Source organism: Xyrauchen texanus, chromosome 39 (assembly GCF_025860055.1).
Source record: "Xyrauchen texanus isolate HMW12.3.18 chromosome 39, RBS_HiC_50CHRs, whole genome shotgun sequence".
NCBI lineage: Eukaryota > Metazoa > Chordata > Actinopteri > Cypriniformes > Catostomidae > Xyrauchen > Xyrauchen texanus.
This window is the reverse complement of record NC_068314.1, coordinates 27,664,519-27,689,911: the sequence shown is the minus strand read 5'-3', so window position 1 is coordinate 27,689,911 and position 25,393 is coordinate 27,664,519. Positions and strand designations below refer to the sequence as shown.

Genomic DNA, 25,393 nt, shown 5'->3' with positions numbered 1-25,393 from the left:
CAGTATCTACATTGGGACATAAAAAAAAATAAAATAAATATATATATATATATATTATAAATATATATATGTTCCTTCAGATGTTGAAAAACACAATACAGATAAATAAATCATATAAAGTCACCCACACATTTTATCATCAATTGACAGCTCCTTTGCCTTGTGGAATGAGGTAAACACTACAGTGACAATTTTTCATCTCTACAACAGTCAAGCAAGTCTTTCAATCCAAAATACTTTTTTTTTTTTCTTCCACAGTTGTATTGAAAAATTCTGTTACAGTTTACTGAGATAAATGTTAGCAAGGGTGTTGCTGTTTAGATGTGAAAAGTCTTATAACTGATGTTGGTGCAGGGCAGGTGTTTTCTCTTTCCCTCGTCAGCACTGTTCAGAATTTCAGGGCTGTTTAACCATTTTACACGGTTGAATTGCTCCATTGCGCATTAAAACAGAAAATTCTCATGTAGAAATTAAATGGGTTGCATGCGCCATGATACCAAAGGAAGCCAGATTTAATTGTGCATGTGAGTCGCTCTGTGCTATCCAGTCAGCGGAGCTTGCGGTTGACAGGTGCACACGGAAACTTCAGGCTCCAATCACCCCTCACGCATCCGTGTCCAACATGAGAAGCATATTTAGTGCTTATAGAATGAGATGAATATTATAAGGTTGCATCGCCTGATGGAAATGCGGCTGGCATTAGAGTGCCAAAATAAAGGTGCATCTTAAAAAATATACATGGATGTTTATGCGTTGCATCGATGACATTGCATCATTAGTTATTTGAACGATGCACTGATCCAGATTGATGGATCGTTACACCCTTAATATCTACAGACCTAGAGGTGGGCTGAGTTTCACTCCATTTTTCAGACTCCACTGTGTTGGGAAGATTCCTGGACTGTCCCTGTGACAGAGGAATGACCGCCCACCCTTCTCTCTCTGTGCCTCCTCTCTCATATCGTCCATCCACACCAGAAAGAACTGATCATTAAACACCTGTCACACACATAAACAGGTAAACAAGTACAACACATAGAGCAAAAATAAAGGCAGAGTTCTACAACCGGATTTCCGGTTCATTCTGAACTCAGCCATATAGAATACAACCTCCCTTAAAAGTGCAATCACACTAAGCACAATGTCCACAATGTTCATGTTATGGAACTAAATATTTTGACCCTGCTCACCATTTCAGTCAAGAATTGATTTACTAATGAATAATTCTGATGGACATCACGTTGGCTTGCAAGCAAGTTTTACTCTACATAATAGCAATAGCTAGCTAATGAAATATTTTAGTGCATAGTACAAAAAGAAAATTATGATGGACCATAGAAAACATGACTTTTTATGAGTTTCCACTTTTCTATGTCTCGAAAACAACAATTTAAAAAATATCCTGATATTTCCAGGGACCAGGAGGTATCTCAGGGGATGAGGAGGGTCAGTTACGATACCTTTGCCACGGTGGCCGGGCTGATGGTAAATGGAGCTGCTGGGTCTACAGCTTCCAGTTTCATCCCTTCAGTAAAGCAGTGGGGTGTGATGGCTGATCTGTCCTGATATAAATAGGAGCGTTTAGACCATCAATATGACTGACTAATTTATAACGGCAATGCTGCTATGAAAACAAGTACAAAACAAGTCGAAATAGTATTTATCATACATTAGGTTTCTTTTATGAATGCTACTGTTGTAGCAATTGCTGTATACTTTGATACATTGGCAATGGTCGGAATAGAATACTAGCTTACAACATACTTCACAGTAATTATAGTTAACTGCCTATAATTTGATATAATAAAGCATGTAAAACAGAACGCATATGGAACAATGAGCATTTCGAACAGCAGTATTCTACATTGTTGTCACATGACCTTATTACACTGCACCTTGTGGTTATTGCAAAAAAGAAAAAGAAAAAGAAATCCTATTAAACTGCATAATAAATAAAAAAAGTATTTAACCCGTTTCTCACATGCCAAGTAAACAGCAAAATGAGCGGAAAAAAAGCTTAATTAACAGTTCTATGTTAGCTTGGTATTGCACTTGTAAGCAAATATGCAATAAACACTGTTATTTTACAAAAGTTTTTTTTTAAAATATTAACAATTTACATTAAAACAATGAGGTCTTAAGTGTTTATATTGTAAAACTTGCTTCAAGCTTGTAAAGGAATTATTCAAGAGCCAGTAATTAAATCGAGAACAGAGTAAACAGTGCTTAAGTTTTTTTTAGCAACAGTAGCAATTAAACATTTAAAATGAATTATATAAAACATTAAAAAATGGAATTTAACGCAAAACGAAAATACTTAAATACTTGAAAAGCTTTACTCTACATTAATACTGATTTGATGCAGTAAGAATGCCTGAATGGCTATAACAGACAGCATGCAGATTATATACATTTAGACATTGCACAAATCTAACATTTTGAAGAATTTGTCCCTTCTGCTTAAACATTAACGGCTGTGTTTGCTTTAATATCTCAGTGCAGATTTAATCCTGTCTGTTTAAACTGGTAATTAACAGCTGTGTTTACATCAGTATCACCTATAGAGGGGTATTTTGATTAATAACAGCAAAGAGTCTCGTGCAGGAGCGCTGCATTCATCACAAGACACAAGTGCATGGGCAGACACACGCATGTGAATGTTTGAAGGCAGCCGGCTGTGATCAAACAGAGCACGGGTAGCAAATTTAGTCAGATCTTGGTAATAATTTGTAATAATTTTGTAGCATTGGTGGCTATTAAAATATTGAACTGAACAGAGATTATGTCACACTCCTAACTAATCATGGCTGCACCCTGCAGCTTGTAAAGCACTGTGCTGGACAAACATCTTTGAACGTTTTAGTTTATTCAGCATCTAGTGCAGGAGCATTGTGTTTTGTAGATGCCATATAAAGTTTATCAACATTAAAAAATGCATTTTTAAGTGAATTTTTTTATTTAAATTTGATTGCCTTACAAATGCATGTAAGGATAGTGAGGCAACCAGACCCAAGAGCAGAGGAACAGTTCAAACGATTTATTAACACATCGTAGTAGCGCAAGGGGCAATCAGTGAAGAGTGTGTTCGTAGGATGAGTGGAAGTCATGAACAGATTCGTAGAATCCTCCGTTGAAGCTTAGTGAGATACAGAACAATGCCCAGCAGAGATGAGCGAACTTACAGTTTACATACACTTAGGTTGTCAATTTTTTAACCACTCCACAGATTTAATATTAGTAAACTATAGTTTTGGCAAGTCGTTTAGGATATCTACTTTGTGCAATTGTACTTTTTCCAACAATTGTTTACAGACATATTGTTTCACTTTTAATTGACTATATCACAATTCCAGTGGGTCAGAAGTATACATACGCCAAGTTAACTGTGCCTTTAAGCAGCTTGGAAAATTCCAGAAACTTATGTCAAGCCTTTAGGCAATTAGCTTCTGATACGTGATGTACTGAATTGGAGGTGTACCTGTGGATGCATTTTAAGCCCCACTTTTAAACTCAGTGCTTCTTTGCTTGACATCATGGGAAAATCAAAATAAATCATCCAAGACATCAGAAAAAAACAATTGAAAAAAAGTCTGATTCATATTTGGGAACAATTTCCAAACACCTGAAGGTACCACATTCATCTGTACAAACAATAGTACGAAAGTATGAACACAATGGGACCACACAGCCATCATACTGCTCACACATTCTAGAGATGAATGTAGTTTGGTGCAAAAAATGAAAATCGATCCCAGAACAACAGCAAAGGACCTTGTGAAGATGGAGGAAACATGTAGACAAGTATCTATATCCACAGTAATAGGAGTCCTATATCAACATAACCTGAAAGACTGCTCAGCAAGGAAGAAGCCACTGCTCCAAAACTGCCATAAAAAAGCCAGACTACAGTTAGCAAGTGCATATGGGGATAAAGATCTTACTTTTTGGAGAAATGTCCTTTGGTATAATATAACAAAAATTGAACTCTTTGGCCATAATGACCATCGTTATATTTGGAAAAAAGGGTGAGGCTTGCAAGCCGAAGAACACCATCCCAACTGTGAAGCATGGGGGTGGCAGCATCATGTCGTGGGGGTGCTTTGCTGCAGGAGGGACTGTTGCACTTCACAAAATAGATGGCATCATGAGAAAGGAAAATGATGTGGATATATTGAAGCAACATCTCAAGACGTCAGCCAGGAAGTTGAAGATCGGTCACAAATGGGTCTTCGAAATGGACAATGACCCCAAGCATACCTCCAAAGTTGTGCCAAAATGGCTTAAGGACAACAAAGTCAAGGTATTGGAGTGGTCATCACAAAGCCCTGACCTCAATCCGATAGAAAGTTTGTTGGCAGAACTGAAAAAGCTTATGCGAGCAAGGAGGCCTACAAACCTGACTCGGTTACACCAGTTCTGTCTGAAGGAATGGGCCAAAATTCCAGCAACGTATTGTGAGAAGCTGGTGGAAGGCTACCCAAAATGTTTGACCCAATTTAAAGGCAATGCAACCAAATAAAAACAAGGTGTATGTAATCTTCTGATCCACTGGGAATGTAATGAATGTGGATTCCTCTGCTGGGTCCATACTAGGCTAGATTGTTTTGTAACCAACGATTGTGAGACAAACAGACCCAAGAGCAGAGGAACAGTTCAAATGATTTATTAACAGCAATAATGAGCAGTCACTGGGTTGAGGAATATAGAAAATCCCAACACCGACTGCAGCAGCGGGAACCAATCTTCAATGGCGTGCGCATCATAGTAGCACAAGGGGCAATTTGTGAAGTGTGTGTTCATAGGATATGTGTGTGCATTGTGGAAGTCAGGAACAGATTTTTAGAATCCTCCATTGAAGCTTAGTGAGATGCAGAACAACACCTAGCAGAAATGAGCGAACTTAACTCCCGACACACGGGCAGAGACAAGGTATCCTCCATGGAAGACCAGCTGACACGCAGCACTACTGGAAGGCAACCACACACCCGACACGCGCAACTAACAGATGCACGAGACCAGCTAGGCTGAGAGTGTGAGGTTAGTACTCAACATCAAACAACAATCTAGCAAAGATACTGAGAACATGACGGGCTTAAGAATGGAGTGAATTAGGGGAGAACAGGTATTGCTTGGCACGCTAATGAGTGGCATGATCAGCGTTCCCCCAGGAACAATCAGTGTTCCCACGGAAATGCCGAACATGCATGCTGGCCGTGCCTGCGAGACATGTGGGAGAGAAAATGACAAAACATACAAAAAAAAACGATAAACTCACCGGAGCCGTGAAGGCATGCCACTGGAATGTTAATATACGTTTCAGAATCGGTGTCATTAGAAATGAGATCGCATGGGTGTCTGAATCGAGACTGCAATCTTTTAACGATTAATTGTGCAACTCTACAGTGCAGTATTTCAAATGTTGGTCATATGGATAGGGCTGGATATTGATACAGATTTCCCGATTGGATTCCAATTCACAAGCTCTTGATTTGAATCTGATTTTGATTCTAAACCGTTTAATATAGGTATATTTTTGTTAATATGTCCATTTTGCTTACATAAGAAATTCTCTCTCAGCAAGTGTTCTTAACTTTTATGGGACCTTTTAACCTTATAGTTAACTTTTCTAGGTACAATTAAAAAAATATTACATTTAAAAATTATATGTTATCACTACCTATACACCATATTGGTCACATTATAGTGTTTAAAATTTTTCAAATTCAGTGTATTCCATTAATAGATGTCTTTAATTTGCATATATTATGTTTTTTTTTTATTGCATAAATATTTTTGTTACATGTTTATTTTTAATTGCATAATTTTGACTAATTACAATGATATGTAGAACACACGCTAAACCGGTAATGTGTCTTTAAGACTACCAGCATCAGCCAGTGAGCGCATATAACGAGAGGACATGCATGGATTCTTTAGCGCATTCATGTGTGATTAGAATTAAATGTTTCTCTTATTTTGTTATTTTAATCTAAAATGGACTATTTAAGAGCAGAAAGGATATTAAAATAGACATTAATGACATATTAATATTGATTGCATGGATCTCGTCATTGGAAACACAGAACAAGTAAAAACAAATTTTTACTCTCAACACACTCTTCTTCACCACTACACTAAATCACTGGTGAGTACAATCTGATCAACCAGCCAGTTGCTAGACATTTTTAGTCATATAGTACAAACTATATTCATACATTTGAGTGATTTACTTTCATTATAGAGGGTTGCCACACAGAGTAAAAGATCAATATTGAGATTGTTCAAACGAAGACTGCAATGCATTGTTAAATCAATACTTTTACTCAGTCCAACATATGGATAATCCATGTTTATAAAAAGTTTACATTTTATATACTGCAGAAATATTAAGAGTAGCATGCTATTCCAAACATAGCTGTTGGCACATAGCAGATGCTTCTGTCCAAGATGACTTTTGGACAATCACCCTGGAGCACAAAGGTCACAATGGACTTTAGTAACGCTCAGTTTATGGATCGCCCCAACAGTGTTCAAACAAGCAAACTTAGGGTTAACTTCCCATGTTGAACCAAACACATCACAGTAAGAATTTACTGACCCTGTAAAAATCATCACTGATGCTGGAGTCCTGGTCCTGACAGGAGATGGTTTTCTTCACCTCCTCCCATTCAGTTTCAGTGCGCAGAGGGAGCAGGGCTACAACAAACATATACAAAAACACTATCAGCTCTCAGCTGACCTAATCAAATGTTTATCTTCAACAAGCAAGTGGACTTTGATCTAAGGCCCTGTAAATCCTTCCCCCATCCACCGATCCCTTCTATTGATTAGCTAAACTGTAATTTGTGGGTCTCCCATGTTAAAGGTACCACAGTTTAAAGGAATAGTTCACCCCAAAATTTTAATTCTCTTTTCATTGACTCACCTTCTTGGCATCCCAGATGTGTATGACTTTATTTATTCTACTGAACACAAATTAGCATGTTTTTTTTTTTTTTTTTTAAATACCTCAGTGTATGAAATGAAAATGAAAACACTCAAGCTCCAAATGTATTTTCAGTTTCTGTTACCTTTGTTTTAGCTGCATTAGTATAGTACAACACAGAGCACATAAACATGAAAACTAGCCATGTTAGCAATAATACTTCCCTGCACACTACATAGTATTTATCGTGTACTGCATGAAAATAAAACTCTATAAAGGTTACAGTTCACCGAATGCAACTTTAAAAGGTTTGAACTGTAGTATTTTAAATCAAATGTCACAACTTACAACATTCCCCCAGAGATTAATTAGGGCTTTCAGGTTGATGCGTATTTATGGTTAAAATGTTTTTTTTTTCAATATTAGACATTTATAACAACATTTGACATAAGTACAACAACAGTCTTATCAAAGTTTGCAGATTCAGACTGGCAATTTCCAGAGCTATTGTGAGGCCTCTGATGAGAAGTGTGAAGAGGTTTACATTTTTTATTTGGCTCAGCAAATGTTGTAGATCAATTTATGCATACAGAACTTTAATATGTAAATTCTGTAAACACATTTCCTTACAAATCTAGTGGGAATACATCTGGAATGGATGAATTTATGATCTAGTACGCTGATACGTCTGTAATGGATTGATAAATTAGTGGTCACAAACTTCATGTAAATCTCACCTGCTGGTGGTCTAAAGGTGCAGCCATGCTCCTGTGCCCAGCCAGGCAGATGAAGCAGGTGGTCCAGGTAGAAGACCCATGTGATGGAATGGTTGTCTGGGAGCACCTCTGTGCCAGCATAACGAACACGTAAGCGCCCGCCTACATTATCTTCAATGACTGCCGACCAGACCACTCCAGCATCTTGACGGTCCACTAGTTCGACATTTAGACCAGGACTTAACAGATCTATAGGGTTACAGCCACGCTGAGCCTGCATGCACACAAACAAAAAGACCACATTAAATCTACATGATCAATTTTCTTGTTTTCACTGAAATATCATTGTTGCTCTTCACTCATTAAATTCATTAAAGGGATAGTTCACCCAAAAATGAAAATTCTATCATGATGTACTCACCCTCATTTTGTTCTAAACTTGTGTGGCTCTCTTTTTTTTTTTTGCCTCAGTCATCATTCGCTTTCATTGCATTTTTTTCCATACAATGAAAGTGAAAGGTGGCCAAGGCTGTCATTCTGCCTAATATTGTCTTTTGTGTTCCAAGAAAAACAGAGAGTCACACGGGTTTGTGACAATATAAGGTTCAGTAAATTATTTAAAGAGAACTCTCTCTTTAAAATATAATTGTTGCTTATTGAGAAATGTGTCTTACCCCTTCCAGTAGATTAGCAGGTACACTACAGGACTCAGTCAGCACTTTCTCCAGCAGGGCCTCCCAGTCCTGGCACTTCTCACGCACACCTAAGCAAAGACACAGGACCATAGTTTAGAGGTAAAAGGGGTCATATAATTTGAACAACAGTTTGAGTGGCACATTTCAGCATGGACTGTTTGGTGAACCTGTGACAGTATAATGCAGGCTTTGTAAAGAGGGTTTGTTTTAGAAGGATGGGGTAGTGCAAACTAGACTGGAGCTGACAGTAAACCCTTAGCTTGTGTGGGAGCGTAGTAAAGAGCTGCATCTCATTTTACATACAAAGATGTATGGGACACATTCTGGAGAATAACATTAGTGGAATAATAAAATGGGGAATAATAAAATGATTTAAAAAAAATCTATGACCCATTTAAAGTCGGAAATAGCTGATCTTCTAACATACTGGTCATGTCAAATGATGCATGCCATTTTGCAATTATGTTGGTATATTGGGCATACGTCCAGCTGTCAATAAGGCATTGCCTGGAAGAAGGAAAAGGCAGCAAGCATCTGCACTCTTCCACGCTTGTACCTGCTCCACTCTACATAGAAGCTTTAAGTATTCAAATGAGTTCTTTAATAATTTGAGAGGAGAAAACGCCGTGCCCACCTCGCAAGCTAAATAAAAGCCCCAACACAAACACCCCTCCCCCATTTCCTGAATATGGCTCAATTCGTCTGAACAACCACCAACAGAAATTAGCACTAATGCTGTAAGCAACACAGCAGAAGCTGAACTAAAAATAAATAATTTAAATTTGGTACTGTATGGCTGATATACACAAAGCTTTTCAGGGCTAAGAGCATAACCTCTATAAAGCCTAAATTCAAAACCATTGTTACTTAAATGGCCAACGCAAATTAAACAATTAAATGAAATGAAAAAAATGAAGGGCTAATTATAAGAAATTAGATAGCATAGTTAAAAGTGATAGTTTTATAAAGATGCAATGAAAGTGAATGGTGACTGAGACTAACATACTGCTAAACATCAACTTTGTGTTCCATGGAAGAGTTGAATGGCAAGGATCAGCAGGGGGGTGAGTAAAAACGACAGAATTAAAATATTTGGCTGAACTATCTAGAGGTCGACCGATAGTGGATTTTGCTGATAATTGAGGTGGTGGGAAAGGCCGATAACAGATAAAAGTTTTTAAAATCGATTTATAGAATGTAAAAATAATTAAATAAAATTGTAGTCTTTCCGTATGGGCATAGACACAGACAAGAGTCTAAAATAAATAACATTCCAGATGTAGTAAAGACAAAATGATGAAATGTTGGCGCATCAAGGGCTCTTATTTTGAAATGACGGAGGCTTGGCTCTCTTCCAATGCTCTATATTCAAGCTTGAACCAAATTAAGCTTTTTTTTATAGCCTATTTATTCAACAGATGAAGGGTTTTGTGCATATTAATACATTTCACCAGAAGAGATTTAATAAGGAAGACACAAGTTGGAGACACAATGTATGCGCACACAGAGGATGTTTCCATATGGTAGCCTTTTTCTTTGCATGTCCTTGCTTCAATTTACAACACTTAATTATCTATTTGAAATCACAAAAAATGCATTGAAGTCAGGATAAAATACTGTGTGTATCAATATTGTCAATAATGAGAGATTTTGATACATCAAATCTCCACAAGGTACCAAATTTTGTTATTTCATCTCTAAAGGCCGCAGCTATACTGTAGAACACAGGCGGACAGGCCATCGGGAAAACTGGGACTTTTCCCGGTGGATGCGATATGCCATGATAAGCTGAAGGGGACCGCAAAGCACATTGTCATCCCCAATTAAATACATATTCTTAAATATTTATACACTGTATCATCTCAAACATTCAGAAAAAGCATTAGGGTTAATGTTTCAGATCAAATTTACCCTTCAAGAAACTTTTAATTCTTACCTGCTTATCTGAAATGCCTGTCTGCTTTCCTCACAATGAAAAACAACTGATCATTTCTATGGACGCCTTAATCATCTTCACTGACTCCACATATGACTTATGGGATATATTTCATGTTTTCTAAATTCATACGAAAGTTTTGTTTGGGTAACAGACAGAGGTGGAATGTATCAAATTACAACTACTCTCGTTACAGTACTTTTTTCAGTACTTATAAGCGCTAAATCTGTTTCTAAACTAAAACGCCCTGTGCGTAGCATGATGGAAGCCTGCAGGGCACAGCATCATGAGCACAGCAGCTCTCATAAACTGCCGTCGGTGACCTATCTTCTCTAGCTTCTTCAAGACTTTCTGCCCTGTCACTACACAAGAACTTTAATACTGTGATTTTCTGCATATTTCATTTTATTCTGATATACACATAAACACACACAGCGGCCACATGTCTGTCTCTCTCTCTCTCTCTCGCCCTCTCTCGAACTGGCGTCTCCGGCTCCTCTTTATCCCTCTCCTGATTGGGCTGATTCAGTGCCGGGCGTCCATCGTTACGGTCAGGCCACACCCTCCTCCTCGTCACAGGGAGCAAATTATGCCCATGCAACGAGTTTGTGTTTTATTAATAATATCTGATATTGTTACAATTACATACATTGCAATCTTCATTTGACTTTTCACTGAACATTCTGCTACTTCAGTGTGTCAATAGGAAATATAAAATGTTAGACTCCCAAACATTACTTCTGCAAATAGAGAAGAATTAGAATAGAAGAACAGGGAGCCCTGCAACAGATGTCATGGCCCCCACTGAATATTGTGTCAGACTGAGATTACATAAAGAGACAGAAGCAACTGAGACAGCCTAGTGGCGAATTCTCCAAAAAGCTTGGAACATCCTATCTGCCAACAACCATGAAAAACTGTGTCCAGGTGTACCTAGGAGAATTGGTGCTGTTATAAAGGCAAAGGTGTTCACACAGAGTATTGATTTAGCTTTTTTTATGTTTACTGGACTTTGTATGACACTAAGTGATAAATGAAAAATATTTATGGCATTATGTTTGAAGACATCCTCACTATGCAAAGTTTTTCAACTTTGTACCCAATGAGAATAAACCTGAAATAGGAATTGTTTTCAGTCACAATGCACATTATGTAGTTTAGAGATGATTTAGAAACATTTATAATTTCTATTTAAATAAATGTTCTGTTTGTCCAAGAATCCTCTTACAGCAATGCAGGTCTTTGGCATTTAGAAGCTGCTAGTTTAGGGCCTGTGAGGAGTTGGTTTCTCAAATAGAGACTGTAATGTTTTTGTCTTTTTAATGTGCATCTGGCCATCCACTTCCCTCTCTATCCTGGATAGAGATTAGAGAATTTCAGGAACAATGTTTCTTTTTGCCCATTTTATTTTTCAAACCAAAATTAAGACTTGCAATTGTAAAGCAATTGGTAAGAACTCAATACCTCAGCAAATGGGGAAAAATACCACTGTATTGTGATTTCCACATGGTATTGCAAACATTTTCAATTGTTCCAATAATAAGACAATTTTCTTGAGTGCCAAATTAGCACTTTAGAATGCTTTTGTAAGGAATAGTTGACACAGTATATGTTTGCCATCACGAGTAAAGAGAAAATTGAATAAATATAATTTAAAACAATCATTTCAAACCCTAATAATATTTGCAATTAATGATTTTGACAGTATTTTTGATCAATTTAATGCATCCTTGGTGAAAGGAAGCATAAGTATCTTTCAAGAACAAAAATGTCTGTTCTAAAAATGGAAGCATATATACAATATAATATAATTTTCATAAAGTAACTTGTAACGTAATTACTTGAGTAGTTTTTTGGCAAACTACTTATTTACTCTTACTTGAGTCATAATATTGCTGAATACTTCTACTTGTACTCAAGTGAATTATTTCTTCAGCAACAGTACTTTTACTTAAGTAAACAAAATTAGTACTCTTTCCACCACTGGTAACGGACCGAAATTGTACGTTGTCAGCCACTGACTGTCTTGTGAGTTTTATTCCTGCAAGGTGAGCTTGCCCCTTCAAAACCGAATCCTCCATGCATCCAAATTTAAATCTAAGAACGCATTATATCCAATTTTACACTGGATAATTTTGATCGTTTTGTGTATGTAATTGTGGGGGGCCTGAGTAGCTCAGCGAGTATTGATGCTGACTACCACCCCTGGAGTCGTGAGTTAGAATCCAGGGCGTGCTGAGTGACTCCAGCCAGGTCTCCTAAGTAACCAAATTGGCCCGTTGCTAGGAAGGGTAGAGTTACATGGGGTAACTTCCTCATGGTCTCGATTAGGGGTTCTCACTCTCAATGGGGCCCATGGTAAGTTGTGTGTGGAACGCAGAGAGTAGCATGAGCCTCCACGTTCGGACGTTTGGACCTACCAAGTAGTGGGAATTGGGCATAAAATAAATAAACGGACAATTGCAAACCTGTGAATGAAAATCCACCTCAGCATTATCTCTTAAGCATTTTTTTTAAAATCCTCATCCAGTAATGATAAACAACTGGGAGTTCATGCATCCTGGCCAGCGCTGAGAAAAATAACATGTAACAACCATCTAGTTGGGCGATACCAACCTTTGTCTCAATATGACAGTTTCACAGCCACGCAACTGCAAGGCATCTCCTTCAAAATTATTTTCAGCATGGATAAAAATATATAAACAAGGACGGATGCAACCACCAAATCACCCCCTTCACAGCATTGTCACCCCCAATTCTATGCCAGTGCATTTGACAGATAACCGTTAGTTCCACAATGCAAATATCATTGGTAAAACAGATATATCAGTCTACCTCTAGAACTATTCTAGCATATGACATCAGATTAATATCACCTGAACTTTAATTTGAAAAAGCATCATGATCTTCAGTGTAATTTTATGTTATTGAAAAATTTTGCTGTTAATTTTAAATATTTGAAAATATTTTGCGTGAATTGACCTTTTATTGTCAAATTCAAGTTTTAATTATTCAAGTGGTGTATTTTAGGTTGTGAAATTCAGGTCTCAATATTCAGGATGCAAGGAAGAGCAAACGAGCGTCGATGTAATCCATCTCTCTCTTGAACAACTGCAAAGCGATGAAACAGCTCTTAAATATATATATATATATATATATATATATATATATATATACACACACATACAGTATTTTGTTTATTAGATTTTTCCCTTTTCCTCTACTAAGTATTACCACCACATAATCTTTAATACTATTTCTTTGTATGAACAGTATATTGTTTATCTTATATATAGCTCACGTAGCATGCTTTATACAATACCGATCACTCTGATTAAAATCATTATTCAAGTTCCATTTATCAGATTTACCTCTGAGTGTGTTCTAATATATATCTGTACATATGTACAGTAAATATACTGTGCCTTGCAAAAGTATTCAGACCCCTGACCAATTATCTCATATTACTGAATTACAAATGGTGCAGTGAAATTTCACTCTGTTTGATATTTTATTTTTAAAAACAATGGAACTCAAAATCAATTATTGTTAGGTGACATTGGTTTTATGTTGAAAAATAAAAAACTGAAATATCTTGCTTGCATAAGTATTCAACCCCTGTGCTGTGGAAGCTGCCAGGTTACACCGATGAAAGAAATTGCCTTAACGAGGACACAATTACTTTACCATTGGCATCTACCTGTGAATCATTTAAGTTGCAATCACATTTTATGGATAAAAAACCCATTGTTCATGGATCATTGGTCAGGCTGTGAATCTGAAGACCAAAGAGCATACCACAGAAGTTAGAGATAAAGTAATAAAAAATGTATAGATTAGGGAAAGCGCATAACATAATATCCCAATGTTTGGAATATCCCAGTCAGCACAGTTGGATCAATAATCAGGAAGTGGAAGCTGCACCACACCACCCAGGCACTGCCAAGAAAAGGCCGTCCCTCAAAACTCAGCACTCTAACAAAAAGGAGACTTTCGAGAGAAGCCAAAGAGGCGCCAACTATCACTTTGAAGGAGCTACTGAGTTCAGTGGCTGGAAGTGAAGTAATGGTGCACCGGTCAACTATATCAAGAGCACTGCATAATGCTGGCCTGTATGGGAGGGTGGCAAGTAAGAAGCGGTTACTTAAAAAGTACCATCTGAAAGCAAGCTGTTATTGCAGCAAAAGGTGGCTCGACTAAATATTAATGTGTGGGAGTTGAATACTTATGCAAGCAAGATATTTCCGTTTTTAATTTTTCAACAAAAAACAATGTCACACTGCAATAATTGATTGAGTTTCAAAATGTTTAAAAAACATTCAGTGAACCATTTGCAATATATATATTTATATACACACACACATACATATATACATATATATACACACACACACACACATATACAATGACAGACTATTGAATTGTTAAAAAATAATGCACACTGGAGGTGGTAATGCGGTCATGACGCGCAGCATAATTTTCTGGTTTTCGCCCCTAAAACGCTCATACCGCCACGGATTCAGCATCTTACTTCAATACCGCTCTAGCCTTCGTTGCGAATTCGAAAACGTCATGTTAGAACCATCAATGGAGGCTTGCGCTGCTTTACTGGAGGACAAACAAGTTTGTGCGAGTTTGTATTTGAGGGCTCGAAAGAAAATGAGAGAGAGATCGCTTCTGGGATTACCTTTTTGTTGCAGCTCTCGTCAGAAGTAACATCGCTGTAAAATTGCCATATTCCCGTTATAAACCGTAACAACTTTTTATTCATTCCCACTGAGATGCAGGAGTGTGCTGACATGATGACTCTGTTTTTCTCTCACGAGTATGTTTGGGCCTTAAGTGTGTGCTTTACGCGTATAATGTCTGTGTGTAACATGAGTGTGTGTGAGAGAGAGGGGGAGCGTGAGGGTTTTTCCCAGAGATTTTTCAGCTAATATAGAAACTTATGATCAAGTGTATCTAGCTTTAATACAGCTCAAGCCTTCATTGCCAATTCGAAAACGTCATGTTAGAACCAGCAACGGAGGATGTGCTGGTTCTTTCTCCCTCTCTCCCTCTCTCTGTCTGTCTGTAAGCGAAACGGTGCTTTCCACTACAGCTATTTGAGGCTGATTAGGGTGAAATATTAAAAGTTATTTCGGATAATAGAAATTGTTGTATTGATCAAGCCGCGGGTGTGCAGCTCCATTTGTCAGTCACGACTCGATTCTCAGTGCGTGTGAGCGAGACCGTGTGTTAGTGCGGGGAAGATGAGAGTGTGTAAGGGCTCTTTTTAACCAAAATTTAAATAATGTAGGATATTTAAGACATTGTTTGACGTTCTTAAATTATTTACTTAAACCAATGTCTTTGTTTTAACTGGTTATTTTGTTGTGGTAGCCTGTAGGGCTCTTTGAAATAAATGAAATTATTTGGCAAAGTGATATGGAACCGGTATGTAGTGAAAACCTGGGACTACTTTATAGCAGTGCGTTTTATTTGAAAAATAATTGCACACCTTAGAATGTCCGTGAACCAATCAGAATCAAGCATTCATCAGACCCGTGGTGTATTATAATAATAATAATAATATATATATATATGTGTGTGTGTGTAGAGAGAGAGGGAGGTCACGTTTAACAGAAAAATATATATTTTTTATATTTATTATATAATACTATATATAATAAGATAGATTACTAATATATATATATATATATATATATATAAAAACTTGATATATTATTTAATACTTGTGATTTAGTTTTTATTTATTGCTGACATGCAGTTAAAATTAAGTAGTTTGATTGTTCGTTTCCACTGGTAAATGTCCTTCACATGTATGATTATGAAATAAGGTCCTTGACAAAACTTGCTGTTAGGTAAAGGATCCAATTTACTGATTAAATTGATCTTTTCTTCATAACACATTTGTGAAACATAATAAGTATCCCTACAATATACCTTTTTGTGTTTTCGCAGTCACAGTTGTTTACAATTATTTTGAGCAGTTTTCAACGCTTTGCAGTTGTCCAAGAGAGAGATGGATTACATCAACGCTCGTTTACTCTTCCTTGCATTCCCAGGTGTCGTCCTCGATCAAATGACATTGCCTTTTTTCAAGATAAAGAATTCGGAGGCTTTTTCAAATTCAAGTTCTGGTGATATTAATATGACGGCAGAGATAGACTTATAAAGCAGCAATGATCTTGAATTTCAGAAGTCATTCCTATGAAGTTCGGCTCACCCTCAGGAGGTCTCATTGGTTGTCCCTGTTGTTTGCTCCATCCAATCGGATGCAGGTCAGCGGTCATGATATCACACCAAAAGTCAGCACGTCGGTCATCTTGGTAACCCTCATATCGTAGCAACAGCAACTGTCCACAGGTGGTAATTATTGTGGCCACCCAGTAGGCGGTTTCCAATTCCGTACGCACACACACCTCCAGCTTCATACCAGGAGCCAGACCGGTCTGAAGACCTTGATCCACCTGTAAAGCAAAAACATTAGCTGACCTGAGCAGACAAATCTTCAAAAAGAACATCTGGCAAATAAGAAGTACAGTCTAGCAAGTTCATGGTTCAAAAGGTGACATATAATTTAAACCATTAAGCAAATAAACAGTATCAGAAATTAAAGGGGTGATATTTGTCCACCGTAATTTATATTTCCCCCCGGAAATACACACACTGTGCCATGATCCAATTAATTTATTGAAATAAATTCTCATGATAAAGTATGGCTGTTGCCTATGAAATTAAATCAACAGCAAACCGAAAAGTAGCTGTAAATAATGGTTATCTTGACACCGAAATTCATTTCACAATTGCTACACATTTAACAACACTGAGATAAAGCATAAATATTTCTGACAGCTACAAGTCACTAGGCAAGGCACTAAACCATTAAAAGATAAATGACAGATTGAAAACAGAGGATATCACAGTCAATTGACACTTATTGGTCTTACAACAAATGAACACAACACAAATGCTTAGCAAGTTAATCCAAATGTTGACTTCAGAGAGTCACCAATATCATAAAGACACAAGGAGAATTCAGATAGTGAATGAGACTTTTATTCGGGGCTGGTCCCATATACTTACGTGTTTGAATGCATGATGAGGAACAGAAAGTGCCCCGTTTTCCTCCAAGTAGTCATCCCAATTAAACTCATCCTGACCAGAGTCTGCATTTGAAAAATGACACCCAACAGCTCAAACACTTCAGCTCTCACCACACGAAGTCTTATCAACTCACATCAGTAGCAACAGAGCGTGAAAGTGAGGGCTAAAATATTAGCAATAATAGATATTAGTTCACACTAATTTTAAGTGACCTTTGCTTTGAGGCTGTGCAAAAAGATCCACACTGTAAATAAAATTCCATAATTATAATGGTAAAAGAATGTAAAAAGGGCTCCCCTGCCTAAGAGAACGAGGGAGGAATGTGGCAGGGTGGAGGGCGGGCCAGGGTCGTGATTCCGCACACCCGGCCCCTAATCAGGCTAATTAGCCCCCCCCACACACCTGTGTGTGTGTCTTTTTGGTTAAGTTTATAATTAAAATATTATTTATATTATCAAGCCGGTTCTCGCCTCATCCTTGGCCATCTAAACCCCTTTACAAATTGGTTAACAGGTGGTTACCATAACATACATTAAAAAAATATATGATATATTTAACAAGACAATACATGTAATTTTATGGTAAAATATTTAAAAATGTGTTGTTTATAGATATAAAATGTATGATTCTACCATATAATTAACAGTAAAAATGTATATTATGTTTAACAAAAAAATATATAGAAAATAGTAATATTTATTATTAATATCACATTTTATAATATTTTATGGGAATAGTTATGTTTCTTCTTATTTTTAATATAAATTATGTACATTGGGGTACTATGTTTTATAGTTTAGTTTCTTTAAATAATTCAGTGTTACATGTGTATCAGGGTAACAGAGTAATCAGGGTGTTTTGTGTTTGTGTGAGTGACACTTACAACCCCAATTCTGAAAAAGTTGGGACAGTATGAAAAATGCTATTAAAAAAAAAAAAAGGAGTGATTTGTAAATTATATTCACCCTTTGCTATATTGAAAGCACTACAACTACACATTATATGATGTTTTACCTTGTGAATTTCATTGAGTTTTTTTTTTATATAAATGTACAGTAATTTCAAATCAGGGGACGGATTCACAAACATTTTCTTAAGAAAGTCGCAAGTTGGAATCCAGGGCATGCTGAGTGACTCCAGCCAGGTCTCCTAAGCAACCAAATTGGCCCGGTTGCTAGGGAGTGTAGAGTCACATGGGGTAACCTCCTCGTAGTCCCTATAATGTGGTTCTCGCTCTCGGTGCATGGATGCTGCGGAGAGTAGCGTGAAGCCTCCACACGCGCTGTCTCCGCAGCATCCACGCGGCAGCACGCTCAGCAAGCCACGTGATAAGATGCGCAGATTGATAGTCTCAGACACTGAGGCAGCTGAGATTCGTTCTCAACCATCCGGATTGAGGCGAATCACTACGCAACCATGAGGACTTTAGAGTGCATTGGGCATTCCAAATAGGGCAGAAATTCTCATATATTTTCTCAAGAACATCTTAATATTTTTTTTAAGAATAAAAAGACAGGCTTTGACATTGTCTGATCAGCCTGCTAATGGAGTTTCCTTGTCTAATAGAATACAACAAATTCAATACTTCAACACTGGCAAATCGTAACGATAAATGTATCAATTAACTCAATCTATTAACAGTCAAAAGATAATTTAGTTTCTGCAAACCATTTGATAACTTGATTTGACATGGAGGAAAAGAAAAGAAACAAAAACTTCAGTAGACAAGAGCTGGTTGAGGAAATTACAGCAAGGAAAAAGTTCTCCTTGAGAAGCTTGATAATAATATCACATCAGAAAGAGGCGGATAAATGGGAGGTGGTGGTGGAGGCTTTCTTCGCTGTGCCCATCTCCGATAGGGATGTGGATAGGTGGTGAAAATTTGTTATATTTATTATGTTTCTTTGAACTCTAATGATTGCGGAAAGATAGCGCTATGTAGCACATCCGTTTGAATAAGCATCATTGGTCACCACATTAAGAAGCTTCAAAACAACATTTATTGTTTGAATTTGGTGATAACATTTACATGGTTTACAAGTTGAAATTAAAATAAACAAAAAAAAGTTTTTGGTGTAGAATAAAATTTCTACGTTAACAGCCCACTGCAACAGACTCAACATGAAAAACCCAGTAAATTCATTAAATATCTTAGGTTTCTTAGAACTTTATGAAAGTTTATTCGAGAATACAATACATTTTAAGTTCTAGTTAATAAAGTTAAGTTATAAATTAAAAAGGAAATGGTAGTTAAGAAGACATTTCTTCTTAAGAACGTTTCGTGAATCCGGCCCCAGATTATTGCAACACACTCCAAAAAAGTTGGGACAGTTGAGTGTTTACCACAGTGAAACATCACTATTTCTTCTAATAACACTTACTAAGCATTTGGGCACTGAAGAGTGGAATTTTCATCATTATACAGGTCTTCAGCTGCAGAATTGAATAGGGTCTTTGTTGCCGTATTGTGCGCTTTATAATGCACCACACATTCTCAGTTGGAGATGGTCAGAACTGCAGGCAGGCCAATCTAGCACCCGCACAATCTGCTTATTCGGCCAGTATGCAGGGTTTTTCCTGCATAGAGAATTACTAGACGGCCGCATCTGTCAAATTTCGTGCCGCCTCCGGCTGTCTACAAAACTCTGGTGGGTGTCTTCATGGAAAATACTAACAAGCGTTGCACTCGGTGGATTGTCATTTGTAACTACAAATCTCAGTGATAATATAAAAAAAATTAAGTTGTCGCTTGATGTCATTTAACGTAACATGAGATCATATAAAACTAAAACGATGACACGAGAGATGAGAGGGGCTCTGCAGCTCGAGTGTCTGATAGAAACACAGATCACAGCTTGCCGACATATCTTTATTTCATCCTTAATTAAAGTTCATATAATATGAGAGTATGACATGTAAATAAGCACATACTCCAAAACTGTCATTCTCTGTGCGGTCAGAGCTGCTTCAACCAGTTGCGGAAGTGACCCAATCAGAACGGGAGTCGAGACCGGGAGAGATTTAAAGTTCTGCTGGTTGATGTGCACTCTAAATCATTGATGAGATATGATCAATCTTATGCGACAAATAACACTAAAATGACAACAACAATAAAATGTGTATGTGTGTGTGTATCTATATATATTTGGTTTTGGATAGACTAGATTGACAAATCAATAATACTCAATAATACTCAGTTTTCATTGACTAAAACTACATTAAAATGCCCAGACTTTGTCAACTAAAACTGGACTACAAAACAAATAGGATAAGGTTGACTAAATATGATAACAACTAAAAAGGACATTTGACACAGGACTAAGACTAAATTAAAAAACAGCTGACAAAACTAACACTAGTATTCAGTTGCCAGGTCATTAAGATTGTATTAATGCAAAGCCAACATTTACGTGTTCTTAACGTCACTTTTTTGATCAGTATGGAACCACCTCTGCCTCATTTTGAGCCAGGAAAAACCCTGGTATGTGGTTTGAAGTTGTCCTGCTGAAAATTCCAGGACATCCCTGCAAAAGATAGTGCTGGATGGCAGTATATGCTGCTCCAAAATTTGTACATATCTGCATTAATGATGCACTGACACACCCCTGGCCCATACACTGGCTTTTGGACCTGACGCTAAAAACAGCTTGGATGGCCCTTTATCTCTTTGACACAGATAACATGACAGCTATGTTTTTCAAAAAATATTTGAAATGTGGACTCATCGGACCAAAAACACAGTTCTACTTTCCATCTATGATGAGACTGAGCCCAGAGAAGTCGGCAGCACTTCTGGACAGTGTTGATGTATGGCTTCTGATTTGCATCGTAAAGTCTTAACTTTAAATCTCTGTGGATGCAGCAGCGAGTGGTGTTGACAAACAAAGGTTTACTAAAGTTATCCAAAGCCCATGTTCATGATATCCATTACAGATGAATGCCGTTTTTTAAGACTGTGATGTCTGAGGTATCAGAGATCACGAGCATTCAGAAGTGGTTTTTGTCTTGCCCGTTACGCACCGAGATTTGACCATATTCCTTGAATATTTTAACTACATTGTCCACTGTAGAGGGTGAAATGCACAAAATCCTTCCGATTTGTCTTTGGGGAACATTGCTCTCAAAGTGCTGGATTTTTTGCTGAAGCATCTGTTGATAAATTGACAAGTCTTGAACGATCCTTGCTATTGAATGACTAGGCTGTTTTTGGAGGCTCCTTATATACTTTGACTTTATTGCCTCACCTGTTTAACATCTGTTTCACATTGCCTTGCTATTTCAACTCGTCAAATTGTTATTAGTCTTAAATTGCCACGGCTTCAAAGTTTTTGCCGTGTGTTGCAATCATCTGATTTGAAATTACTGTACATTTTTGAAAAATAAACTATAAAATTGACAAGATAAAACATCATAATGTATAGTTGTTGTGCTTTCAATATTAGCAAAGGTTGAATACAATTTATAATTTATTAGCATTTTTCATACTGGTTGTATCTACACGTTTTAATTATTGCTCCTGAAAAGGGCCACTCTTGATGAACTTTAAGTCATCAATTGGTCTTTTGTAGTTATTACAGTCAATCAAAATACATTTTAAGGGGAAAAGCAGACATTTATAATTCCAGAAGGTTAGTATATACAGTTTATATCAATTAATAATATAAAGAGTAGTGAATGTAAAATATAGGCATTAAAATGACATCCCGTACAGCTTATCACACATCGACACAGTCACCGTATTTTTAACATAACATTTCTTGCAACCACAGCTGCCAGTATTTTACCATAAATATAACAGCATTTTTTTTATTTTTTTCAGTGTACCATTCTGTCATGATAAACCACAGTGGCAATCTAATTTAAATATGTTTGATACAGCCAAAAGCTCTCAATACTTTCAGGGTCAGAGAACAGACTATAGCACAGCTTTTGCAATTTATTTAGCAATGGAAAATAAAGAAACAAAATGAATAACTTACCAGACTCTAGTGCCTCAAGGCTCATGTCTGAAGTCCCCGGAAGACAATCCAACAGCTCCTACATGAAAAATGAGGTTAAAAAAACCCCAAAACAAACAAACATTGAAACAAAGAGATAATTTGTGAAATTTGCATTGGGTTTATTATAAAATAATTTGTGAAATGATTTGCCTCTTAGAGAGCATGTTTGGAAGAATGTGTTTGACAAAATTTGATAAGACTTAAACCAGCCACATTTCACAGCCTAGCTCATTTAAGTAAGTGGGAGGAGGAATCTAAAGTGTGTTTGTAGCTTCGAAGATAAAAACCCACTTACATCGCTCAGTTTCTCCACAGGGCCTTCAATCAAAAATGTGGCACAATAACTAATGACAGCCTTAAAAAATGACAAGACTTGTGTAGATGCCATATTTCACTTAAAAAGGCACAGTATATGACTATAATATTGTACTACTAATATATATATATATATATATATATATATATATATATATATATATATATATATGATTCTAGCAATCAATTTAATTAACTAGCCATTCTATACTGAAACCAAACCAACATACTTTTACATTGTATGAATACCCAATTATGCAAATAGCATGTGGAGGCTTCACACGATTCACAGCAGCACTCAAGCACAACTCACCACACGCCCCACCGAGAGCGAGAACAACATTATGGCGACCACGAAGAGGTTAACCCAACGTGACTCTACCCACCCTAGCAACCCGGCCAATTGGTTGCTTAATAAGCCTGACTGGAGTCACTAAGCATGCCCTGGTTCGAGCTTGCGACTCCAGGTGTGGTAGTCAGCGTCTTTATTTGCTGAGCTACGCAAAACAACAAACAAGGCAAAACATAAAATATATATACTCGATCGACATGCAGTGACAAAAAAATACAAAATTCATAAAGAAAATGTCAAAAAAAAAAATAATTACATTAACTCTGTCTATTCAACAAGAGCTGTCAAGCTGTCTTTGTGAGGGTTGACGTCTCTATTAAAGAGTCAGACATTCTCCCTGACAGCCATTGGCAGGCCACGACCCTCCAGCTCAGCTGGGATCAATTCTTTCAGTGCACCCCCCCTCCACTCCAGCTCTGTCTCAGAGCCTTGGAGCACAGCCCGGGCCAAAGACACAATGTACTGGGGGTCACAATGGTCTCCAATAGGGACCTAAAGAACAGTCAGGGCTGTTTAGAAAGGCATGTCCCTCAGATTACCAACTTTAAAGCATTATTTAAAGAAATTACCCTTACAAAAACATTTAAAATAACCATGGCAACCATATTTTCCACCAAAATACTTAAGTTGCTTTAGTTACTGTTACAACAATAAAACCTGATACTAACCAGCTGTCATCAAAAAATAAATAAATACAAATAATAATTAAAACAGGAAAATTCACCATAATGACAAAGAATAAAGCTTTTAACACTGTTTGAAGGAGATCTCATTGTAATTATTAAAAGAATATTCTGGGTTCACTAGCTGAGCTCAATCGAAAGCCTTTGTGGCATAATGTTGATTACTCCACAATTTTTTTTTTAACTCGTCCCTCGTTTCATTTACAGTAAGGCACTTACAATGCAAGTGAATGGGGCCATTCCATAAACAATAAAACACACATCAAAAGTAGAGCAAAAAGATGTAGAAATTATACGTGTTCGGATGATTTTAGTGTGATAAAACCGCTTACTAATCTTATCACATGTAAAGTTCTATCCAATTTTACAACTTTGTTGCCATGATGAAGCAAATCCTGCAAGTGATTTTATTATACTAAAATGATATTGAACAACGATTTGAGACAGCTTGCTATTCGTTGCTAAATCTTACTCGTGTGACATACTTTTAAGTAAATAAAGTTGAATGAACTGATACACATAGGTTATATCTAACAAAGGTTATATGTTGTCCTGACAAAGTGACCATAAGTTGAATTTACTTATAAAGCATGATGCAAAACTGCTATACAGGTCAGGCTTTCAAGCCAACATCAAAGTTTGTCTTGACTAACTTTACCTACCTAGCTATTACTATGGTGTGTAGGAGGAAAATATGGTTACCATGGTGATATGGTTAAAATCAGAGAGGAAATGTACAGTGATATTATGCAGTATGACGATACCCCAGGACAGCAGAAATCTATTTCCCATTCCTGCCAAACTCCATCACCTAACGCTAAAGACAACTTTCCACAATTGGTAAGACCCCTGACATGCATGAGCACACAACAACAGTAGGCTAATGACGAAAAGAAGAACATGACAAATGACGCAGCGACCGCTATCACGTGGATCATCCAAAGTTAGGAGCTCGAGCCGACTGATCAACATGATTTAGAAATGATTTATAGACATCCTAAATTATTCATATCAACTGTTAAAAACAAACACGCGAGAATACTCATGAGGCCAATATATTTAGTTTAGACAGACAATTTAAACGTCAAATCCAATAAAAATACATTCACTACGGTACTGTCATAGGTTAGATATAAACAACGGACAGTTTTTAGCTAATATTGAAAACTAAGCGTTAAAATAATGCAGTAAGAGCCCGCTTTCTTTTATTTATACGGCAGAATGACACCAATGGAGAGCTCGAGTTGCCGTTGACGCAGAACTTGCTGTGCTTTACAATAGTGATGTTGACTTGCAACACAACTTCTATTATGTAACCCGGCCAGAGAATGAAACTAATGCATTTCTGAAAGAGATTGAGGAAGCTTACCATATCACTTTATCGTTTAAATATGAAAGCTTACTAATGTTTACGGTTTTCCAAAAATAAAATCTCAGCATCTCTGTTGCATTCCACCAAAGCAAAAATAACCGCCATTTAGAAATTCCAAAGGCAGCAATAAACATAAACGATAGCTATCATTTAATATTCTTCGTTTAATTTTGTGTAATTCAGAGAAAATCTCCTGAAAGAGGTGATAGTTGGCTGCTCAAGCGCAGTGTGTTCGGCTAGCTACATTTAACTGGATAATAGCATTTAATACACGCACGCCGTTCGGGCA

At 37.0% G+C, this 25,393-nt stretch overlaps 1 protein-coding gene across 2 annotated transcripts in view; it reads right to left on the bottom strand.

The window, feature by feature from the left end:
- LOC127632582 (scm-like with four MBT domains protein 1) overlaps nt 1-25,393 on the bottom strand; it is a 38,090-nt gene that overhangs the window by 12,297 nt on the left and 400 nt on the right. Inside the window, exons 2-9 of one of the 2 annotated variants that reach the window (XM_052111243.1) lie at nt 22,362-22,419; nt 17,362-17,444; nt 16,502-16,745; nt 8,316-8,404; nt 7,663-7,915; nt 6,599-6,696; nt 1,461-1,562; nt 840-999 (exon numbers count right to left, since the gene is read on the bottom strand). In XM_052111243.1, coding sequence (XP_051967203.1) covers nt 840-999; nt 1,461-1,562; nt 6,599-6,696; nt 7,663-7,915; nt 8,316-8,404; nt 16,502-16,745; nt 17,362-17,444; nt 22,362-22,386 — 1,054 coding nt within the window. In that variant the 5' untranslated portion in view covers nt 22,387-22,419. The remainder of the gene's footprint in view (nt 1-839; nt 1,000-1,460; nt 1,563-6,598; nt 6,697-7,662; nt 7,916-8,315; nt 8,405-16,501; nt 16,746-17,361; nt 17,445-22,361; nt 22,420-25,393) is intronic. The other variant, XM_052111244.1, reaches the window with a different exon arrangement.